Here is a 25309-nt window from a genome sequence, read left to right as displayed (position 1 = left end):
CTAAACTGTGGTAACTATGGTGGTAACAATACTTCTGGGTTTTGACGTGTAGGTGGGGGTATTCAAATACTTTTGACTGATCAGAAAAACAATGCCCTTTCTGGGATCTGAAACTGTATTTTCATAGTAATCTTTTGCAGACCCCTTAGACATATACGTTGAAAACCACTGATCAATAGATTATACACGCACAAAAATCAGAAGACATCTCTCAGAATTCAGAATTTTCTAATTAAACTAAAATTAACTCTTCAAATCTCTCCAAGACTCAACTCTTCTGCAGTTGACTCCTCACTCTAGGATAAAACCATTTGATGTCCCCTGCTACGGCTCATTCATTCTGCCTGTAACTTGTTTTTTGTGGCCTTCTTTCCCCTATACGTGTATGGTGCTTGGTATTCACCACTATGCCTTATTTAGCACTTTATTTGGTGAGGGTTCTTTTCTATAAAGACACACTACCCCAAAATAAATATATTTTACATTTACTAGTAACTCTTCTGCTCTCCTTTGTGTTACCCTCATGGCTCTTTATTCTACATTAGTGACATCTCTATACAAGGAAATTAATTTTGAACTCAATAAACGTACTACCTAGATTAGGACGAGGCTGTGATCTTTGGGCACATTGAGAAGCTCCTTACTCCAGATGTAATTCCACAGAAATCCATGGGATCACATACAATGTAAGGTAGTAACCAAAATTTAAAACTATCACAATCTGGCCCTTGAGGAACAGCAATCAATCAGATGGAACTCAAATCAGGAACATAGAGGCTTTGTATCTTTACGTATCATTCCCCTGAAGCCTTCAACCTCACAGCTTGTTTTTCATCCCTCCACCTGGACCAAAACTGTTCAGCTCAGAGTAAGATTCTGCTTGACTCCCTCTCTTCACCCACTTTGTGTATAAAGACTTAGCCACGACTCTTATTAGCACTGAATGATTAAATTTACATACAGGATATTCAAGAGATATACCTTTATCTTATTCAAGCAAATAGGAAATGCTGTGACAACCATATAGGATATCTTGCAATTCACACCAATTTTACCTGACTTACTATTTTTCAAAATCTGTTGCAATCTTTTTTACTTACCTTTTGTTTTTTCCACTGGAGGTATTTCATCTATTGTAATAAGAGGCTTTTTGTTGGGTGGTTCGGGAGAATCAGGAGAATCTTTTATAACTTCAGCTTCTGCCAGTTCCTCTTTTTCACGATCCAATACACCTTTTAATCTTAAAGGGGGGGGGGGAAGGTGAGACATCAGAGAGCATCAACAACAAACTTCTCATTTACAGCACTCTTCAAGTTTATTCATATAACATCTGTCCTAGTATAACAATTGCTTTTTTTTGTGAGTCATAAGATTGATGAAAATAACCAGAAAAGCCATTGGCTAAGTATTTTCTTGGATGCAGACCAAAAGGAAGTGAGAATGACCTGACACTCAATCTCATTTCAATTTGTTACTAATATTTATATTGCACTCATTATTGTGATAATTGGTTGTGCTAGAGATTTAAAAGTGCAATTGTTGCAAACCATTTGGACAACCCAAATCTACTGACGACTCCTGGTTTGAGCCTGAACCAGTTTGCTGTCATCTGCATCCCTACCTTTGTCTCACACTAGGAAAGAGAGGAAATCATAGTATTGGACTTGACCACAGGCACAGGTAGATCCAAGTATCATCAGCACGCTCACAACACTGCAGGCCAAAACATCCATCTTCTCCTAGTGGCCATGCACGCATATAGAACAGCACATACAAGTTGAGCTTAGAGCTGATTAACCATTTTTTAGGAGTTTCAACTTTATGATTTCTTTAGAAGAGAAGTTTGAATGAGAGGAAAGAAAAAGATACTAAGAAATTAATGACTAGACTGATTAACTGATCCTTCATGATCATATATGTCATATCAGCTAACAGGACAACTTTTTGTTTCTTAAGGGATAGAAAGCAGGTCCATAGTCAATAAACCTTGACGCTCATCTACACAAAACTCAGTGCAGAGAAACCTGGAGCATCTAAATGTCTATAAGGACACCTAAACAGTCGATCAGCCAGAGTTCAGGATACATAAAATTCATTTGTCTATGGTTTTCAGTCACACTTCATTTTAGGGTTTGTTTACACAAAGTTATTAACAGATGTACTATGTTACGGATGGGTATACATCTAAAACAGTAGAAGGTGCTATAGATGGTGAAGCAACTTACTGTTATTTTGGCGATTATAACAATTGATTAAACATTTATTAAAAAACCTCTCTCTCTTTTATTATCCCCATTCTAAACTATTTATAAGTGTACCCTTAATATAAGCATGAAACTAAATGTCATATTTGGGAAACTTATCTTAACATCAGATAATTGGGGTTTCGATACTTAAGAGTTTATCTGTAACTGCTTACATGTGTGCCTTTTATAAACAAGCTAAAATTATGTTAATTAAATCACTTAACATTTTAAAAATTCTAGCGCTAGACTGTGCTGTATATTACATACTAGTACGTGAAAGCATATATTAATTCAAAAAATTCACCTCTCTGATTCCTGCCAGGGTTTTTCCAGTTCATAATCTTTTCCTGATTTCTCTGACTTGTCTTCTTTTTCTTCTCTCTTCCTCCCTCGTTTCTTGCGCTCTTCTTCTTCAGGAGGTTTGCTCCTGCAAGCCAGTAGACACTCCAAGACTCGCTGGTGTTTATCAGAGTTATTTATATGCGCTCTAACAAGGGTCTCCAATTCATTCCACATAATCCGGTATTGTTCATCTCTATCCACAGGCACAAAATAAAATCTTCACATATTTATACACAAACACACTCTCTCTCCCCCACCCTCCAGATTGTAAGAGCCATTTATATATTAAATAATCAAAGTTCAAACGGTTGCTGTCTAGTAGATTGAGCCTAAGTTTTTTTAAAATGTCTCAGTAAAAGTAGGTTTTCTCTAACTCCCTTTTAGTGGAGTTCTGATCACATTGTATTGTTTCATTCTTGGAAGCATCAGAGCCGCATTGTACATGGACATGCTCGGTTGCTTCCAACAAACCTGAATTTCCAATTAAATCTAATACCCAAATCTCCCCTTGAGTCATAATCATTAATTTCCCTGGGTCAAAGCTATTGTGGAGACATTGCCAAAACCTATTAAAGTCACTTGAGCCAACCAACTCAAGAGACAAGAAGAAACCCTCCTTTTCAATGCTGAGACAAGTAGAAATCCATCTGTTCATTGCCAGATTCAAATTAATTTTAATGTTTTTCTCTTAGACAAAAATTAAAGACAAAATAATAGAGAATCATCATAACATAACACTACAGAACTAAATAGTTCAAGTAGCTTTTGTAGCTGACTTTTTTCCCCCCATACTCAGGTAACCATCCTGCCTAGGATTAGATTGATGTACAAGAAACGCAAATCATTATTCCAATGGATGGGATATCACAGACTTCCAAATTTGTTGTAAGGGAAGTTTCATCTTTTATATCAAATGTTTCAACAATACAATGACTACTTTTAAGATAATCAAATATTAAAAATATTTTAAATATACAATAGCTTTGGAAGGGTCTGGTTTCCATGTGTCCAGTGGTGCCTCCATTTCCTCTGTTCTACCCTACGCGAGGCTCAAGATGGTGTTTTCTGTGTGATTTTTTTTTCCCCTCTAGAAAGGGTCTTAAATATAAGATGTGATTGAATCTGTTATTTGCAGTTACAACTGAGTTTTTTCTTTAACATGAAACTAGGGGAATAGCACTACAGCTCTAAATTATGCAGCCAAAAGATATACAACATTTATTTTGCTCATGTATGTAGGTTAGTGGACTCTAAATTACCTTTGATTGTCCAACTTAAAACACAAGGTTCATCTGGAATGTATGCAGATGGGATATATTTTTTGCAAAAGTACAACAAAATTAATAAATGTTAAACCTTTTTGGACCCTTTCCCCTGGTACCAACTGTTGAAATTGGCAGTGGATCATTTTTCCTCTCCATATCTACTAAGTTGTATATTGTTTTCTGACAATTCAGCACATCCTCATCTGAGAGAGCTTCTTTCACAATAACACTGGCTAACGGCACTACCTTCAGGACAAAACAAAACAGAACAAAACCTGCATTTAGTTGGGGGGGTGGGGATTTAGAAGCATATCTGAGGTTGACATTAAAAAATAAAAATCCTTTAACCTACATTCGGAAGTGTCCCCAGCATGCATTACTACATGAAGTCTTCCTCTTAACCCAACAGCTCTGCATCCAACTCAATTCCATGTAATGGGAGACATTTGGGTTCAGAGTTATAGTTGTAAAATATACACAAAGTACTTAATCAAAAGTGAAAGCCAAAACCTTATTCTAACTGATTTTGTTTTGGTTGATTTTTCTATAGCGTGCTATTAGCTATTCAGTTGTTATTGATATTAACTCTTCCCCCAAGTACAGTTTTAAAACATACTCCAGAACAGAAAAGGAAAGTTACAAATCCATGGTCACTTACAGCTTGCATGTTGAAGATGGTGGTTTGCGAAATAATCATAGGCCAGTAACGAGTATGTTTCTCTAACTGATCTTTTGCTCGTTCCAAAGGAATCTCAAGACTTCCATCGATCTTATATCTGGGGTCTAGAAAAGGAGTTAATCTGTTTTCCCTCATAAATTCACCAAAATCCTAATGATAACCAAACAAGATAAAATTAGGAACTTCTCTAACAAAGTAACTTTCATTGAACGGGTCAAACATCATTGCCTCCCTTATGAATAATACAGAAAGGAAAAGGAATGTAGCCCTAAAAACTATACCTCTGTGTTCAATATTCTTATGAGCAATTCTACTTTGAATTCATATAGAAAGCATTTAAGGAAGAGGTTTGTCAAATCTTAACTTCATGAAAGCTTAACTTCAAAAAAAATTGTAGAATGTGGCAACAAATGCTCTGCTTTGGATTGATAATAAGGAATTACATATGTTAAAGTTTTATTCTGTTTGTTTACAGGCCACTTTTTGCTAATGGGCACCGAATGCAGAGGATATCAAATTAAAAAGAGTAAAATGGGTTTCTTTAGAGTGCCCCCTCCACACCTGAGTCTATAAGATCCAGCTCTTTTTTATCTGTTCAGTCCAGCTATTCTCAAAGACCCTCATTATGACAATTATCCTTCTTATAGAGGGCTGGGTGCAGGGCTATCTGGATCCAGTCCACTTCAAACCTTTGTTGAGATAAACAGTGTTTAAAAAGAGTAATCAATGAGAGTATTTTAGAAATTTCATATTGCTTACAGCATGCAAGCACAGATGTGGGATAGAGACAGAAGGTTTTTATAAAGTGGTTGTGTGTGTGTCAATAAATGCTGACTATCAATAATAGAACGAAGAAATAGTTGATCCAAGTGTGCCATTTAAAAAATTTTTTTTTTTTTAAAATAAGCGACCTACAATTTCTTACAGTACAGAATGTCTGTTTCAACCCACCCTCACTCCTCACCCCTGAATTCTGATGAATTGTTGAGTAAGACTAAAAATATAAAATAGTAGTATCTTACTGTAATCCTATAGTCTGTGACTCTTCCACCACATCCTTCACTAATTGAAGGGGGATCTTCTAGAATTGATCGAGAACTGCTCAAAACATGCAGGAAAATTTCTCCTCCATGGCTACTAAGCATGTGGCTAATTACTTTAGAACCAGACTTGCGCGGTTGTTCCAACAAAACAGAACGACCTATTAAAATTGAGATCAGTTTGATGAGCTACTGAGTACAGCAATTTACATTTAAAGATATTCTACAGGTTTATATTTAACCACCCAGCCACCCAACCCCAGCGGTGTTAAGCTAATGTAGGTCTCTTACTAAACTCAAATTAGTGACCTACAATTGTTTCCTATGGAACTTTAATTCCTGCCTTTAGATAGGCTATTATGGAACATAGCACTCTTCTTGCATCATATAGAAAGGGTTCAAACTACGTAATTTATTTGTTACCTTTTGATCATTCAGAAAATATAATCCTTATGGAGATAAATGTCTGTAAAAGTAATGGAAATGCTATACTCTATTTGGTCAGCTCATTATTTTCAATAGTTTACAATGCTAACCATATAGTGACCCAAACACATAACTTGTTCTCATTGAAGACTAAGGACATGGTAAATATACAGTTTAAAAAACTATCTTGTGAAAAATATTTGAGTACTAATGTATCTTAAATTTCTTTGTTTCAAGGGACACTATTTCATGTTCACAAAAGTCAAAAATGTCTTATTTTCTTGAAATTAAGAGTATGCACAAGAAAACTCTACTAAATATATTCTTTTGAGGGTGAAGGTTATGGTAGCAGTTGAATGATAAACTGACTAACCAAATCCTTGGCTGACCTCAATACTAATTAGTGTGTCAGTTTCAAGCAGGTACAATGCCCTCTTAGTATATGAAAATAAATGTAGGAGGTCACATGATCACCTAATTGGATCAACTGTGGGTGGTAAAGACAGTAGTCACCGATCCTTGATTCTGTCCTGATTGCTGACAGCTGCCTACCCTCTCTCTCGCTCTCTCTCGATAGATAGATAGATATATGGCAGGATATATCATTGCTACCTTAGCTCAAAACTGGGTTAAATTTAAAATGAAAGTTAGCAAATTTAGAGGTGAATAGAAGGGAAAATATTTTTATAGTCTCTTGAATGAGAGACAGTGGGGGAAAGAGGAATACATTGAGAAGTTCCTATTCTGAACCTCTGCAGCATGTTTCAGAGAAACTTGCAAATGCTTTGCAATATAGAACAATTTCCACTTAACTGATAAGAGCAAGAAAACCTATTTTCCAGTTTTCTGATGGAAGAACCCTTAGATATTACATTTCTATTCAGAAAGAACACTCAACACTATTAAGCATTGTGATCAAACATATTATTATTAATCAGTTATACTGTAATTCAAGAACAGTGGTAATATTAAAATAAATGATTACTACTAAACACAGAATCTATATTGGGATTTAGGGGGAAAAAAAAATCAGGATTCCTCTCTCTTTCCCATCTCTTCTCCCCTTTATTAGGTTTAAACTCAAATTGTAATTTTTATTCCATTTCCCTTCAAATATAGTTATCAGTTAATATCTATCTAGACGTTTGTTGGACTGTCTTGCTTCTGTATTACTGTCCTTTACACAGATTAGGTGTTCATATGACATCTGGAATAAAGTGAATAACTAACTTCTTAACATTTTGTACAATGTGGATATACCTACATGCTTTAAAAAAGGGATTTGCAACATTAACAATTTTTAAAATGCTTAACCAAGAAAACAATTTACCATTGAGAAGAAAGTTTGTAAGACAAGAGGAAGGTCGGCTATTTACATCTACGGGTGAGATTCTGTATGCTCCAGTGCAATAATGCAATTCTGAAAAATAAAAACGTGGAAAGGGTTAGTTGCAAAGATAGAAAAGCACACACTAAACACAGGGCCTGAAGCTTCTCTTACAAAATACCTAAATTAGTTGAAGTGATTTGTTTGTGAAATTTCTTTGAGAGAGAAAGGGAAGGAAAAAAGCTGCAGAGCAATGTCACTAGAGAATTAGAATACGTTTACGAACTGGTGATGCAAACCACAGAAAAGTAATGGAGGGGAAATTACTGAACACTTTTTGCCAGTGAGCAAGCAGTTTGCTTGGTAGAGGAAGAAAAATCCTGTTTTCCCCTCTCTCCTACATAAATAAGTCAGTGATTAGCCAGCATCAGGAGCATTCAGTCTGTCAAGATACTGACTGTACACATACAGTGGCCGAATCACAGCAGTAGATGTTGAAGCCTCTTTGGAGGCCTGCTGGCTGTCAGTAAAGTAGAGCTGTGGCAAGAGATACTGGGTATAGGAAACAAAAAGCAGAGGAACAGTAGTGCAATCACCAGGGAATAATATGCCGTTGGCGGGGATGGGGGGTGGGGGGGAAGAGGAGAGAGAGAGGAGGAGGAAACGTACTGCAGGACAGAAAGTGCTTCTCAAACATTTACAGAAAATACAGTACCTACCAACACTGTTTGTTCGTGGTGTGCACCATTTTAATGTTACAGTTTCTTTAAATGTACCCTCTCTGCTATTGCCACCTATATGATTATCACCTGCAACATCAAGTTAGAGAAAATGTTCCATAATAAGTTAGTCAGTCTTCAGTTCATTACATTATAGAATACAAAAATCTAGCAACTATAAGCCTTATAAAAATATATGATGGTGCTGCACAAACCCTCCTACTTGAATGAGAGGGTTTAACATACAAAATGTCTTATCTGGAATCCGAATTTGATTTTGAAAGAGAACATGATGATTTTTAAAACACTAAATATTCAAAATAAGGTTAAAAATATCCCCAAACCCAGAAGTTTTCAGAAGTAACAGCTACAATTTTAAACTTTTTTTTTTTTCAAGTGAGCAAAGTTATTGCAGTACAGACAAAGTTGGGTGTAAGAAACCATGCATGCAAAATACATAGGTGTTCAAGTAAGCGTGTTCAACATAACGGCTACATTGAGGCTCCTGAAAAGATGTTCCTCTAAGTCTCATTTTATTATTTAAAGCAAAAATATATTTACAATACTTTTATAGTTGTAACAGGACAAGCAGCTTATTTTAAAAAGAAGTCTAATACACTCCAAGGATGGGTAATAGTCTTCTGTGCAAAAATTCTGCACCTCCTAGGTTTCAGAACCTTTGTTTTGAACTGATCAGTTATAATTAAAATTCTATTTTAAACAGCACGTCCCAAAAATCATAACTGAAAACGTATCTCAAGAGCACATTTGACAAGTTGTATTGCTTTCTTCCCTTTTGCAAAAAATGGTAGGTATTGTTATCAATCTCTATATCCTTTCTTGTCCAATGCAAACACCTCTCATCATGTAGTTCTGGCCATGTATATTAAGATATATTGCTAAAACACTTCCCTACAACTGTCTTATTTACAGCTGGTCTGACAGGAAGCAGTGAATTACAGGAAGGCAATAAAATATATAAACATATCATAATGCTTCCACGACAATGCAGTATATTCTTGCTAATTAGCGCTTTGCTAATCTGAACTTCCAATAATCTGCACACACTAAGGAAAGATAAGTTTTACATGAAGTTTCAAATCGCTGGTGTTACTACTCACAAAATATACTTCAAAATATTACGCTCTAGACCAATAACTCATGCTGAACTAGATGCAAGAGTCAATGGGTATATATTGGGTTATGCAGGAGGTGAGACTAAACGATAAACACAGTCCTTTCTGATTATGAAATCATAGAAACATGTACTAATGGGTCTTGCATGATCTGTCCTTTGCTTCTACAAGTAGTCTTTACCCACACAGTCACACTGAAGTCAACCCTGCAGGTTGCCGTTAAGGATAATCTGTTAGTCTTTACGGTGCCACTTTAAGGTGCCACTTTCATATGCATATTTGATTATCTCAAATTTTGGGAAACAAGTCTGTGTGTTTGTGAGTGAAGTAATGGGTTGCCATATTTATTTAGACACTGACATGCAGCTACCTGGAGGGAGAATACTTCCTACAACATCAAAGAAAATTTGGCCTGTCACATGATCCTCTTGCTCAAAATCTCCTGGACTTTTGTTTAAGCATCTGGTATCTTAACTCATGAACTGGCATGCTTACATTCATGTGACAAACTGAAATGCCTCTGGTTCCATCAAACACACACATTCTGATGCATGTCTAATCTAGTTTGAAGTTTACATGTTATTCTTTCCTTCATTATGTCTTTTTTTTTTAAATCGGTTAAATTGAATATTCCAAGACCAATTCATTTTACATTACATCTCAAATTGTTGTAAAGAAAATTTAAAATGTCAATTAAAAAAAATCTGCTATAATTAGTTAAATCTTGTCCTTGCTGAAGAAGCTTAAAGTTTGCATCCATTTAAAGCCCAGATCTTGAGTTTTTGAACGATCTTAAAACAGTTTTTATAAAAGCGTTCTATTAGACATTTTTAATTCTTAGATTATTCCACCACTCACTTTTTACATTCTTTTTCCCCACTTACCACTTTTTAGAAAGTCTACATGTGCATCTTTGTGATGAAGAAGCTCCACATCATAATTGGCAGATGTGTTAGCATGTTGTTCTTCCTTTAAATAAAAAGGAAATTCAAAAAGAATCTGGTTTATTTTTTAAAAAAGATTGTTTGTTGTTTTTATAAATGGAGAATGATAGTCTCCATTTTACCAGAAGAAAATAAAATTCTAAGTGAATCAGACAATAAGGGGTTGCAACGTTGAGGAAACTGTTTGCTTTCTGATCTATTTAAAGATGCAATAGCCTGCTTTTTCTTTAAATCTATGATATTCCTATTTATATAAATGCCATAAATGTGCACAATGCATAACAAACAGATAAATAACACTGACAGAAATTCTTGTTTTTTTCCTTCCTCTTCTTCTCTATATAAAGCACAAGAAACAGATTGGGAAACTTGTAATTTCCTAACCAGCACCCAGTAATTCTAACTCGAATCTGTTTGCAGAGTCACTTTTTTTTTTAAATCTTCTGAGAATTTCTTTTTACCCTGTACTAACGAAAGAAACCACTTACAGTAGCAGTTTATCATGTTCCTGCGGTTAAGAACTAGAAGCTATTTAATAGTTCTAACTGCAGGCATAAAGTTAAAGACTGGATGTTTGTTAAAAGGAGGACACAGCATCTTTAAACAGCTGCATTAGCAAACACCATATACAGTAAATTAGCAAAAACAGAACGGTAATCTTGGGGAATTTATTTTGAGTAAATAGTACACGGGGAACCCAACATATTCTATTCCTAAAAAAGACAAAGGTAGGAGGAAGAGGCATACCAGCAGCACACAGGGCAGTAAGTTACAAATAAGGTATTTGTGAAACTAAAAGAAAAAAAATGTATTTATTTTTATATATATATATTATATATATAATACTATGATCCATGTTAAAGCTGAAAGTTGTAAAAACAAACTAAAGTAAGTCAACTGATACTTTAGCACACACAATCCATTCACTACTATCATTTATTCATTTTAAAGAAGTGGGCACTGGGTAATAATGACTTATTTTTCCTTTTGTGCATTCTTTAGTTTTGCTAATAAACTTCCCTCTCTTGCAATACTGGTGCTCTTGGTCTGACAGTAAAATGTAATTGAAGCTGGGGGGGCTCCTACCTACTAAAAGCCAATTAGAATTTTTAGTTACATTAATTGTCATCCCAGTGGCAATGAAGATTAATTAAAAAAGAAAAATAAATGAGAAGTAAGGATATACGTAGCTTCTATGGGGAAAAAAAAGTCATTTAATATCTTCCATTACTAGAGGCAAAAGTAATTTCCCCCTTCCCCTCTTGTTAAACAGCTCCACATCAGCTGAAAAACCATTATCCTTTGGTCAGAAACTATTAGTTACAAACACCTTTATGTTGGGTGGGCATGAAAATGACACAGAGGAAAAAAGACTCACTAAGCCACTAAAATGCACAAAGGTCAAGAATATCTAATGAACACAATTGTAAGAGACAAAAGAATCACAGACAAAGTAATTTGAAGTAAACAAGATTATATTTATATAAATAATATGAAGTGGACTGAAATAACACTTGTACTGTCGAATCGAATTGCTGACATAGCAATACAGCATTTTGTTCTGTGATCCTTCCTTTTTTTCCCTTCTTAAAATGTACTAACCTGGTCACAGACATTGAATGTGGGCTAATAAAAAACAGAAAATGTGATATGGAGAGAAAAACAACGTAAAAATTCAATTAAAATAAATATTAAAATTTCAAAACAATTTAAAGCAAGTGATGCAGCTACTTATCAAAGCTATAGATACAATCTTACCTTCATAGGGATATTGGTTATTGTGGTTGAAGCCAGATCGAAGTGCTGCTGTACTAAAACGTTCAGTTTTGTAGCCAGATGCCGTCCAGCACGGACACTATGCACTTCGCTGGTTAAGACTGGAGAAAGCTTTAAAAATAAAATAATAATAATAATAATTAAAATATAAAAAAGACATAGAATGTACCTTATTGGTGTTTTCTGATACCACACAAATATACAAACCATCAACATTTTAAGCTTAAGAAGACTTGCATCACCAAGTTCAACAGAAAATGTGATGTATGGTTAGAAAGAAAGAGGATATAAACATAGTTTAAAGTCATCTTGGATGCAGTGATGTTATATAAAAGACTTTGGTTCAGTCAGTCATCATAACTTCATCAAAAACGCTGAACACCAGAGAGTTGTTAAACTGTGACCCTTTCTGCCAACAAGAGGCCACCTCAATCCACGAGACTGGAATCCAAGAACTCCTTGGTCCTAATCTCAACTCTGTCACTGATCTGTCATAGGGCCCAAGGTAGGTCTGTCTCCATTTCCCAATCTGTAAAGTGGGGACAGTAGTCTTTTATCCATCTACCTCGTGTGTGCTTCATATACACTTGTATAACATTCTGAAGAGGTAAGTGCTATAATCATGCGTTGATATAATGAGCTGCAAGGAAGTCCTGTCTAATTTTCCTTGGCCAGGGGACTGTGTTATAGAGGGAAACCTCAGAATATGGTGAAGTAGTAAGAGTACTCTCTGCTTCTCACACCCATTGCATAAAAATGTAATACTCTATACAAGGCCTCTGTGAAGTTTATAAAGCATTTGAAGGTTCTGTGGGAGGAAAGGTATTATCTTTATTTTTACTCCTACAATGAGATATAGGATTGGATTTATTTCATGTTCAGAGTGACAGTTTAAAAACTAACTCCAGATTTTTTTTCCCCCCACACTTCCAATTAACCCAATAGTTTCACTTTAGTCTGGCCATTTTAAAAGGACGCTGTCAAACTAGAAAGCTCTCTTTAAAAACAAAAAAAAAAAAGGAAAAAAAAAAAGCCTTTACCAGTGTCGAGCCAAAGTGCTCGGATAAACTCAATGAAGCTACACCAGGTGCATACATATAACCAGTTTTATTGCCAAGCTATAATAAGCTTCCCAGCCTTCACGCGTTACTAAATATGTGCTTTCCAGCAAGCAAACAAGCATCAATGCTTACACCCCTTCTGCTACCAACAGTCTCGGACCCTCCAGCATTGTCCTTGAGGGGTCATGGCAGGCACTGCTCCAGCATGGGGAATTCCTGGGCACCCACAAAGCCTAGGTCCGCAGGTGAGACTGTTCGTCTAAAGCAATTTGCATAGTTGCTTTTATTATCATCTCCTTCGAAGGGGGCGGGGCGGCATATTCACCCACAAGCAGGCTCTGTCAGGAAACACTATTGCTTCCTATTTTCACACTTCATAGTTTTGTGCCTTGCTTATTTCTTTGTTTATTTAGTTGAGTGGCTACAAGCCAGTTCACTACTAGCTTCCCCCGAACTATGCTGTAACAACAGCCCAAGGTAACTTACTTTCAGCCCCAACAACCTCTGGGTACAGCCAACACCTTATGATTATTAAAACAGAGCAGGACTGAAGAACAGCAGAGTACAGTGGCATATACCACTTGGTGCATGTGTGGTTTTTGACCTACAGTCACTATAAATATACAGATTGTCCAAGAACATGCACTTGTAAATAAGCAATGAAAATATCAGTATACAGAATAATTTTAACTTAATGTGTTAACGTTATTTATAAAATACAATTTCTTCTTTTAGGACATTTCTTTTATTGGTATGTGGATAAATACTATAGGATTTTATCAACTCCTGAGACACCACAAGGATATCTGCATATCACCCCTTTGGAAGCAGATATTCTTTCCACTGACATTTAATTAAAAAGACACAAACAAGCCCATCTGCCAAGTTTAAAATAACATATCGTGCAATACAGTTAGTCAAAGTACTGACGGGTTGGATAGAATAATATATATGTAACATTTAACAATATTCATGCTCTGGCAGGCTATCAAGCTCAGCATCAACAGAAATTTGTATGGGGAAGTAGAGGTCCCTGGTGGCCGGCAATGTGTTCTTCTGTGGAGACAAAGTCCCAGAGAAGTAAATATCTCATGCAGGTCTTGTGTTTTCATTGTACTGTAATCTCCTTCCCACAAATGAAAACTAACAGTTTTCCTTTCAAGAAGTCACTAAAGAGCTCAATCTGCAAAAACTATAAGATGAATGGCTTTATTGCAAAGTCAACAGTTAGCAAAAACAACTCAAGCAGACTGATGAAAGAGATACAACTCCATGCCTATTGCAAAAGGAGGGGAAAATGTTATCAGAAACACACACTGAAAATGGTAACAACATTTCTATGTTGTCAGCTTCTTCACAAACTGTCACATATGCCTCTTCCTTTACAGATGAGTATCCAGTCTCTGGGAAACTAAAACATTACTGCTAAATTTTAAGACCAGGACTATACTACAGACCTATGTCGGTATAACTATGTTGCACAGAGGTGTGAAAAATACACACCCCTGACCAACAGTTACACCAACCTTAAACCTTGCATAGACAGTGCTCTGTTGATGGGAGAGCTTCTCCCGTCACCATAGCTATAGCCTCTCAGGAAGTGACAGGAGAACTCTCTCCTGTCAGCGTAGGAGTGTCTTCACTTAAGCAGCACAGAGGTTCTGCTGTGTCAATGCAGGGTTTTAAGTACAGACCTGCCCTAAGTTGGTTTGTGACATTCAGTACAGTGGTACCATTTCTTTAAAGCAATTTAAGCTCCTTACCTCTTTTTTAAGGCGATCTGAAACAAGGCTATCTTCACCAACTGGATAGGTGTGGATTAAGACCAATTCACACTTCTGGATCTGCATGAGGCTTAGAAATCAAATGTTCTATTTAGTAGGTCAGCAATGCAGCTGTATGCCACATAATTCATGTCAACTCTCTCCCATGCAAGACTAACTTGATTTCCTGAACACTGCACTAGTCAGAAGCACCAGAGACAAATTCTGCTTTTGAGTAAGTTTTGTCAGGACTTGGTGTTTGTTTATTGCATTTTATAAACACACAAATCTCCATCACTGGAGATTTTTGAGAACTGGTTAGACAAACACCTGTCAGGGATGTCTCGATAATACTTACTCTTGCCATGAGTGCAGAGGACTGGACTAGATGACCTCTCCAGTCCCCCTTCCAGTCCTATGATTCTATTAATTGATAACTGAAAACATGGTAAGATTTCCAGCTGAGCATTTTGGGGTGCAAAACAACACTGTACTTCTGTCGCACCTTCCATTTAAGTATCAATGGGGTAGATAGATCCTCATCTAAAATAAGTTGTCATAGCTCCACAGAAGTCAATAAACCTATGACAATCGAGACCAGCTGAGGATCTGTTCATAAAAAAGTGTTTTTCAAATTTTAATTAATCCCCATTAGGTACAGAAGAGAAAATGAAAATTAATAGCCTGAATGATGCTGAGCACCCTCACCTCCCAATTGCTGGAGTTCCACACACAGCCATTATGCAACCTACGTGAAGTTTTCACAAGAAAACTTTGGAAAAAAGAACCCAGATCTTGTATCTCCAATCCTCCATTGTTTCCAATGTCACAATGTTAGTCACAAAACCTTTTCACCCTTACATAGCATTTAAATAAAAACCTTATTTCCTGGGGGCCCATAATACCATTTTAACATTTATAAAATTGTAAAAATGCAAACAGTGAAATGAAAGTTAGAGGTTACGTGGTGGATTATATTATTAACATTTATTTATATTGTGAAAATGCCTAGAGCCAACCAAGGACAGGGCCCCATGTACAATGTAATAGACAGTTCCTGCCCTCAAGAGCTCATAATCTAAATAGACAAGATAGACAGAAGATAGGGAAAAGGGATTTAACATAACAGTCCTTTTTTCCCCCCCCTTCAGTATTTTGTTTCTCAAGTTTCAACAGAGATACCAGGCAAAAAAAGCTATTTGAAAACTAAAAGCAATTTCCAAGCACAGAAGCTCTGGCAGGCTAAAAGTAACAGGCATGTAAAACTAATTCAGTGCTGCCACCAATATGCATTGCTCAAAGCATTAATCACCAGCAGTATCAGGTATTCTTCAGATACACTGTTAGTTACAGAGATGTTTTCCATAGCTGGGCTAAATTATCTTCTTTACTCTTCTTTTTTATACCTCATTGCTTTAAGAGATTCCAATCTAAACCAATCTAAAGCAGCACGGTCTTGTGCAGGGCTATGGTACAGGAAAACACAATGGCTAAAGACCTCAGACTACAGGGTTGTGTTTTACTATCTTCCTCATCTAGTTTCCCCTCTCTGTTAAGCATTCAAACGGCCCATCAAGACAAACTCTCAATAAACAGCATCATATAGATCAGTGGTGGGCAACCTGCAGCCCATCAGGGTAATCTGATTGTGGGTCGCATTGATCCCGCAGCTCCCAGTGGCTACAGTTCTCTGTTCCCAGCCAATGGGAGCTGCGGAAAATGGTGGGCCACAGGGGCATGCTGGCTGTTGCTTTCCACAGCTCCCATTGGCCAGGAACAGAGAACTGCGGCCACTGAGTTGTGGGGGGCCGTGCCTGCGGACAGTCAACGTCAACAAAATGTCTCGTGGCCCGCAATCAGATTACCCTGATGGGCAGCATGCGGCCCATGGGCCGGTTGCCCACCACCAATATAGATCAGTATTTCGTAAAAGGCACATCAAAGTTGGCATATGCGGGATAAGAAAAACTGTGCTTATGGACTGAACACTCACTGATCTGAATTAGCTGCAAGCTTGTTATGCTCATGAATAGTTTCTTGGACACAGTCTTCAAGCATTCGAACATGGCTGTCACTAAAAGAAGGGGGGAAAAAATTAACTTAGAAAAAGAGAAAAAATTAACCCAAATACTTTAGTAAATGGCTTATTACTTTTACAGATCAAGAGGATTTTGAAAAACTCTTATGGCTATATTTGTTTCACTACCATATTGCTCTTACTGTTTTGACACATAGATGCAGCACAAATAAGAGCAAATGTCGGTTTAAAAATTCTTCAACAGAAGTATAAACAAGTTTTGTTTTGCAATATTTTAAAAAGTCAAAGTATAATTTTAATTAAATATACACAACTTTATCTTTTTTCCTAGATACATGTACAATTGAACAAAATTACAAATCTTATTCACTAATCCCCAACTTTTTATGCGTCTGTGGACTGCTCTGCCTGTGAGCAAGAAGGCACAAGATAGGTCAAGGGACTTGTCTACACTTGAAAATTAATTTGGATTAAAATATGTTGTGAATTTCAAGTACAATAGCTATTCAGGAATGTACAGACCCCTCATCCCTCCCTTATTCGTGAGTAAGAGTACCTTCTTCCAATTTAGCTTAATACACTCTGATTTCTGAATAGCTCCATGTGGAGACAAGCTTTAATTTTGTATCAAATTACTAACTCTTCATAAACCATTAATCCTACACTACTATACTCCTTAACCCACCCGAACTCTTTAAACAACTCTCTCCTGGAAACTCTCTACCATTAATGCTCACTTATGTAAAACAGGGAGCTGTTATCTTGAATGCCTCAGCTGACCTTTCCTGGTGGAGTACATTAGGTGAGAAGTTGTCAGTAGCCAAAAACTAACTATTAAAGGCATTATATATCAAAATAAAAACACTGAACTACATCAAGAAAAAAAAAGAAAGAATCAGAATCTATTTATAGAACCATTAATTCCCCCCCCCCACCCCCCGCCCCAAAATTGTATAATCCTGTAAATACCTTTTGGCATTCGTAATGCAGATTATTCTTCCTCTGTTTCCAACACGTTCTGCATTTTCCATTAGCATGGTTCGGGCCTCATGCTGGTATTCTGTGATTTTGCAGAGTGTTTCTACTGCTGCAACCAAACCATGCAGTATGCTGCAGCATTCTGGGTCTGCACGAGGATTAGGTGGTCCAACAGCTGCTAGAGCGGCCATTAACTGGTTAAAAAGAAGAAAAAGTTTTGTTGTGAAGTTATGATCTTAGCTATTACAGTAAAATGATCTCGTACTAGAAGTCATTAATTACAATTTATTCTACATACAAATTAACATGGTCAGGGGAGAAAAATAGAGCAATATTCAACTGATTTTGACCCATAACCAACTTGCTGGGCTAAATATTTAGCCCTAAACTCGCCACTCCCAGCAGCAGCGCAGAAGTAAGGGTGGCACAATAGGGTGCATTGCCACCCTTACTTCTGCACTGCCTTTAGAGCTGGGCACCCAGCCAGCAGCCACCACTTTCTAGCCACGCAGCTCTCAAGGCAGCGCAGAAGTAGGGGTGGCAATACTGTGATCCTCTCTATGATAGCCTTGTGCCCTCCCTCTTGGGTCAGGATCCCCAGGTTGAAAAATGCTGACTTAAGAGCTTTACATGTTTATATTTCGCTATCTCTAAATTCATATTCATGCTTTGTTACAACACCATGAAATGTAAGATTTAAATATTAAAACCGTGAAATTCAAGATTTTTAAAATGCTATGAGCATGACATTTACAAAAATGGACAATGAATTTGGTAAGGCCCTAGCTATTAGCCAAGACAGTCAGGGACACAGCCCCATGTTCCGAGTATCCCTACACCTCCAACTGCCAGAAGCTGGAACCGGAAAACAGGGGATGGATCACTTGATATTGCCCTGTCCTGTTCATTCCCTCTGAAGTGTCAGGCACCGGCCACTATCAGAATTAGATGGATCACTGGCCAGACTAGTATGGCTGTTATGTTCCTAAGGTTGCAAAACCATTTCCATTATCTTCCTTTGTTACACATTTCTAGTTTTCTGAAAACTACTTCTTTTGGGCTGAAAATTATATTTCTTCTCCATACTGACATTTCACTAATATAATTAGGCCAAAAAAAAAAAAAGGCTTATCTGAATTAAGCTTTTGATATAGGTCCTGATGAAGATGTTCTTGATAGTTCTTTCTTACCAAGACTATGTATGATCAGTTGCTGTTTCTGATGGTAAAATTAGACCTTCAATAGTTTACTTCAGATGTAAAAATTAGAGCAGGCAGGGAAACAGAAAATTTTTGGGTCCAAACTGAGACAAAAATTGAAAAACTCAATTTTTCATGGAACTGGGAGTTTGTTTTATTTTGCTTTGGAAACACGTTTGGGGATTCCAACATGAAATATGATCCCCTAGGACCCAGGCTCCCTGGAAGCTCTGGGACCCCCACTCTGAGGCAGCCTGCCCAGCAGGCTACCTAGAAGCCCTGGTTCCAGGGCAGCCCACTAGACAGGCTGATTTGGAGTCAGGAAGCCCTGTGAGCCCCAGCCTACCAGAGGAGGGAGGGGATAAGCTTGCAGGAAACCAGCCTGGTTTGCAGATTTACAACCAAATTTCGACAGAATCAACATGTTTCTGCAGATCTATCAAATTACTATTTTCCAGTGAAAAAGTGTTCCATCAGAAAATCTCCAACCAGCTCCAGTCAAAATGCAAACAGAGTCTCCAACCAGCGTCTATTAGGCATTCTCTGCCCCTAAGCTGGACGTGTCAACACCCTAACAACCCCCTTCTCAGACTGGGCTATCTACAAGACTTACTCCTCCAGATGCTTAAAAGGACCAGCAGGAGACACTGACCAATTGGGAGCCAGCAGGCCAGTTAAGGTAGTTTGCCTGCTTCTGCTTGGGGCAAAGATAGGCGATACTGGGAAAGAGGAGTTACTCGGTGCTCTCCCAGAACCCCATGGCCAGTTAAGGGCCTTGCTTTCAAGTGCTAGCCTTGACACAGACAAATAAAAACAGACAAATTTTGAATTTGTTAACCTTTTTTAGACTGACCCTGAGCTTACGGCACAGACCTCCCTACTCCAAGCAGGTGGCCATAACTTACAGACCAGTGGTTCTCAACCTTTCCAGAGTATTGTACCCCCTGCAGGAAACTGATTTGTCTTATGTACCTGCAAGTTTCATGTCACTTAAAAACTACTTGCTTACAAAATCAAACGTAAAAATACAAAAAAGATGTCACAGCACACTATTACTGAAATATTGCTTACATTCTCATTTTTACCATAGAATGATAAAATAAATCAGTTGGAATATAAATACTGTACTTACATTTCAATGTACAGTATATAAAGCAGCATAAACGAGTCACTGTCTGTATGAAATTTTAGTTTGTACTGACTTTGCTAGCGTTTTTTATGTACCCTGTTGTAAAATTAGGCAAATATCTGGATGAGTTGATGTACCCCCGGAAGACCTCTAAGCACCTCCCGGGGTATATGTACCCCTGGTTGAGAACCACTGTTATAAACGAATGCAGGGAGTGCTTAGAGTACCATCCCTGGCCCTGCAGGGGGTACTATAGAGAAGTCAAACCTGTGATGGAGTACCTTTTAATTTTGTCTTTAAATTACTACTTTTTCTTCTTCTTTGTATTCCCACTGTGTTTTAGTGAATTTCTTTATAAGATTAATTTTGGAACGTTTTGCAATAAAGAGAATTTTACAGCTCTTGCCTATTTTCCTTTGTTATAGTTACATGATTGTGATTTTAAAGGATGAATAATAAAATAAACAAATAAAAATTTCAAGTGAGTTTAAAAGAGGAGCTAGTTTCATCTAGATTTGTAAGAATATGCAAATAAAATTAAAATTTACACAAGCTAAAAGTTGTTGTCTCTATTTAAACCATTATCTTAAGATGAAAAGTAACTGAACTGCACACACACAAAACCTTATTCTGTTAGAAACATACAATGTTTCTAAATCCAGAATTCTCCTTCAAACAAATGAATCAATTATTATTCTCAGAAAAAATATACAAGACAAAAAACTAAAACATTGATGTCATACCATGATAAAATGTTGCCTACTGAATATACTAAGAAAGCTTATTCTTTCACTATAATTAATTTAAACTAGCCTCACAAAATAAATAGACATATCGAGTACTAATCATACCTCCTGCAAGTTTTGGTCTTCTTGGGTCCAGGAATTTAAGATATGAGCCCCAGAATCACTTACAATGAAATTCACCTAAAAGGTTACAAAGCAAATTTTAAGGTCACAGTAATGTATTCTTTCTTCTTATACGATAATTCTCACATGCCCATAAACAGAGCCTTGCACGGATACAAAATTTTTATCCACAGCCAATCTGCAAAAATGGTCAGCAGATAAAAAGCAGAAATCCGCAGATTAGCAGGGCTTTACTAGCAGCTCCATGGGTCACCATGCTCCAGTGACACAGGGTTGTGCCAAGCCTGCAAGCCCCAACCACTTCCTACTTCTCCCCAGAGACCTCCTGCCCCACCACCCGCTCTGCCCTCGCTGCACCTGCTTCCCCCACTCCAGGCAGAGAGGCTATAATCCTGGGCCCTTGTGTGCAGTGCCACCCTCCCAGCAGGGGGCTCGGACATCCCTATGCAGCCATGGCAGCTCTAACAAATGCAGACCTGGCCAGGACAGACAGTGGCAACAACTACGCTTCTCACAGCGCCTGTCGTTGCTGCTCGCTAGTTTAAAGTACAACGATACCTCTTTCAAGATGGCACTTGGCTCATTGAGCAGGAGCCCATGCTTGTGCTCCTTTCTGGGAGCTGTAATTTAAGCAAGTCTGAGCAAGCCGGGCACTACAACCGCCAAAATGCTCAGCGGGCTATTGCCACATATTGCAGCCCCCGCGGAGGGATTCAAAGAGCTGAGCGGGAGCCTGAGGGCTGGGTGACAGCTGCTCCAGTTGGATGAGTGTGTGCTGCAGTCAGAGCTCCATTCCCACCTCCTCCACCCCACACCTACTGTTGGGGCCACAGCATTTGCCTTGCCCCCATCCCATGTGTTACAGCGTCACCCTGATTTCTGTGAGATCGCTAGAGCCCTGCGCAGATACAAAATTTGCATCTGCATCCAAGCCACAAGCTGCCAAAAATTGTCTGTGGACATAAAGCCCATATCCATGGATCTGCAAGGCTCTACCTAGAAAAGGTCAGAGTGCCACAGTATTATATTTATAGGTCACTCAAACCTCATTTCATTTTTGCATCAAACTAACTTGTGCCCATAGGTTATAACAATTGTGCTAAATCCAGACTAACATAATATCTCCTTTTTATTTTAAACAAAGATCAAGCATTTAGAAGTGGTGTGATGACAAAGAAAAAAAAATGTTCATGTACACTTAATTATCATTTTAGAAAGTCATTATTAACACTGACTTCCTATCCTGTGTTAGTAGAGTATAAACAAGGAGCTGGTTTTGACTGTTAACACTGTAGTTACCATTGCAAAACTAACAGGAGAAAAAAATGGAGCAACTCCCGTAGTATCACATTTATATTTTCATTAGCAATAGTTATTGAGCACAGATGTATTTTTTCCTCTTATTTAATTAAACACAGCACTTAATCAGTGACTAGAATCTGCTATCAAAGGAGATCATTGAGGTAAATACCCTAGTGAGCTATGATGATAGATTAGATAACTTTATGAGCCTTCACTGCAAACGTTCATACTCATAAAGCATTTAAGCATGTACTTAAGTCCCACAGACTTCACTGTAATCTCCAGCATGGGACTTAAGTACATGCTTAAATGCTTTGCTGAATTGGGGCCTTAGAGAAATTACAATTTACGCTTAATAGCAGAACTGCCACTCCATTAAATTTGCACTGCAGAGAGCCACAAAAGAATTCAACATATTTAGGACAGAAAGGAGTGGAACAACCTTTAAACAACAACAGTTTGAAGGGTCACAAATGGGCCCCAATGACAAATCTGGCATTCTAAATCTTATAATTAATTGTGAAGTGTTAAGAGGTACAGTACTTACTCTACAAAGCAAAAAGGATAAAAAAATTACGCTCTGTAAAATCTTTCACTTTTAATTTATATTTCTTTAATAACTTACTTTAAATTTATTTTTCTTACAAATATACATTGCCCGTGTTATGTTAAAAAAAAGTTAATCTTTTATTGCCATTCACAGTTCCTTTTCTCATTAACACAGTGATTCTCTTTAACTTATGTGTCAAAGTGTGGACACCTAAAAAAACCCAAAAGTCTTAGAATTTGTTAAATATACTACCAAGATACAAATGAGAGTCATGCTGGGCACAGTGGATTATGGCAGCTGGATGTGATGCCAAGCATGCACCAAGGAACACCCTTAGGATTTCGGATTTCCAGGTTAGTGAAAAAAGGAACCATAAAATCACAGAAGTGACTTGTTTGGTCTTAAAGGGAATGGAGAGGTCTCAAATGCGTGCCAAAAGAAAAACAGACTAAATGATCCACTATGTACTCCTTAGTTTTGTCCAAAATGTATCAGCTTAACTCCAAAACAAAATAAATGAGTTTGTGAGAACAAAAAGGCGTGCTCCAAGTCTATTTTTAAATAATGCAAAGTACATAAAACACACTCTGAATGAAGACTAAACTTATTACAACAAGATAAATGGGTCATAACACATTATCAATCCTTCAGCAAGGCTGCATTTTCCTCTCTCCCCAAAAGTGGAAGACCAGCATTACAGAAAGCAGGGCTACAGCATGAAGCCACAGGGAACTGTCTCCTATAATACCAATCAATCCTGCATACAAACAATAGACCTAGAGGGCAGTACATTTTACTGTCATTTCAGCAACAGAGTCAGATATGCCAATGAGGGCAATTATTCTATTACTCTGCCTTGCTTTTACCGTTATCCCATTAACTACCACTCCATACTCACTTGGAGACATCTGTGACTAATTTTGTGCATGACTAAATAAAAGTGAATTTCTCCTCTAAGATGACATTTTCCTAGTAATATCAAGTATTTTACGTTTTTCTTATTTTTTCATCAAATTTTACAAAAGTTATATCCAAGTCTGTGTAGAGTCAAAATCTGGATTACATAAAACCTGAGATCAAAATAAATAATTTAACCTTTAAATATATCTTAAATAATAATTATTAATATGATTATAGTTGGTGTGGATTTAAACACTCACCCACAGAGTTTACAACCAAAGCAATGAGATAGAGCGGATAACCAGAAAGTGAAAAACTAAAATTAAACTGACTATTTTCATTGTTCAACTGAGTGAAAAGGGTAATGCAGCAGCTTAAATGGTGAAAAATTCAATTTTTAAAATTTCCAGTGTTTTTAATCTAAGACACCTGCTTTTCAATCTGACAGCATCCAAAAATAATTTTAAAAGAGCACCCACTAAAATGAGACACTCTCTACAATAAGCAGTACTTTTAGAAGCACTTACCAGTTTTTTGAAAGGAAAAATATCATACATTATTCTACAATATTCCATAGATGATTCCACCGAACAGGTCCACAGTGATTTTGATATGGGTGCCAGAGGTATGATTCCTTGGGTCCGATTCTTTACTAACATGTCAAACTCAACATGTTGTCTACATGATTCTGCCATATACGGACAGTGATCCACAACAAAAACAGTTTTATGGGACTCAGAGAAAATTTTCATTTTCTTCCTGAAATGAATAAATCCTGAAATCAGACAAAAAACTTACAAAGCACCAGGAGAAGACCACTATATGAACTTAGAGCCTTTGAAGATGTTTAGTGTTATTTTATTTAAATTTGTACAACAAATATTAACTTTATTAGAGAGCTGCTGTTGGTAAGATTTTAGTTACAGATGCACAAATATTTCCACCATAAATACCCATTTGCATTGATTGTTTGCCTTACTTATGGTTGGTATTTAAAAAGAAAATCCTTCTGAACTAAAAACTAGTAATACACAATCCCTGCCCAGGAAGAAACCACTTTCCCCAGAAAGAGAAGAAAACTGAAGAGAATGTGATAGAAAAAGCAAATAATAAATAGGTACTACTTTTTTTTTGCAGTTCATCCTCATATAAGGATTAAAAATGAAATTAGTAAGCAGTAAGTTTTTTTGCTTGTATATCTAAAAATATACCTTAAAATATTATTTCTGAAAATAACAAATTACAGAGCAGGCAGCAATTTTTCAGCAAAGTAATTCATTGCAGTGACCTGAAGAAGAGCTCTGTGTAGCTCCAAAGCTTGTTTCTCTTTCACCAACAGAAACTGATCAAATAAAAGATATGATCTTACCTGACTTGTCTCTCTAACGTAGTTCATTATATTTGTTTCAGAGTAACAGCCGTGTTAGTCTGTATTCGCAAAAAGAAAAGGAGGACTTGTGGCACCTTAGAGACTAACCAATTTATTTGAGCATGAGCTTTCGTGAGCTACAGCTCACTTCATCGGATGCTGTGAGTGAAATGAGCTGTAGCTCACGAAAGCTCATGCTCAAATAAATTGGTTAGTCTCTAAGGTGCCACAAGTACTCCATTATATTTGTA

General features: G+C 37.1%; 1 protein-coding gene across 3 annotated transcripts in view; it reads right to left on the bottom strand.

Moving 5' to 3' along the window:
• Positions 1 to 25309, bottom strand: part of INTS13 (integrator complex subunit 13) — a 31763-nt gene that overhangs the window by 3485 nt on the left and 2969 nt on the right. For 2 of the 3 annotated variants that reach the window (XM_084648540.1, XM_084648541.1), the window contains exons 2-15: positions 24217 to 24448; positions 20920 to 20994; positions 17732 to 17934; positions 16718 to 16798; positions 14725 to 14815; positions 11883 to 12011; positions 10065 to 10149; positions 8045 to 8134; positions 7329 to 7418; positions 5555 to 5733; positions 4512 to 4682; positions 3945 to 4099; positions 2551 to 2781; positions 1101 to 1240 (exon numbers count right to left, since the gene is read on the bottom strand). In XM_084648540.1, coding sequence (XP_084504666.1) covers positions 1101 to 1240; positions 2551 to 2781; positions 3945 to 4099; positions 4512 to 4682; positions 5555 to 5733; positions 7329 to 7418; positions 8045 to 8134; positions 10065 to 10149; positions 11883 to 12011; positions 14725 to 14815; positions 16718 to 16798; positions 17732 to 17934; positions 20920 to 20994; positions 24217 to 24441 — 1945 coding nt within the window. In that variant the 5' untranslated portion in view covers positions 24442 to 24448. Of the gene's footprint in view, positions 1 to 1100; positions 1241 to 2550; positions 2782 to 3944; positions 4100 to 4511; positions 4683 to 5554; positions 5734 to 7328; positions 7419 to 8044; positions 8135 to 10064; positions 10150 to 11882; positions 12012 to 14724; positions 14816 to 16717; positions 16799 to 17731; positions 17935 to 20919; positions 20995 to 24216; positions 24449 to 25058; positions 25118 to 25309 lie in introns of all 3 variants that reach the window. The other variant, XM_084648539.1, reaches the window with a different exon arrangement.

The sequence above is a fragment of the Lepidochelys olivacea genome, assembly GCF_965140295.1.
Source record: "Lepidochelys olivacea isolate rLepOli2 genome assembly, chromosome: 1".
Taxonomy (NCBI): Eukaryota; Metazoa; Chordata; order Testudines; family Cheloniidae; genus Lepidochelys; species Lepidochelys olivacea.
The sequence above is the reverse complement of the archived record's forward strand: the minus strand, read 5'-3'. Positions and strand labels throughout refer to the sequence as shown.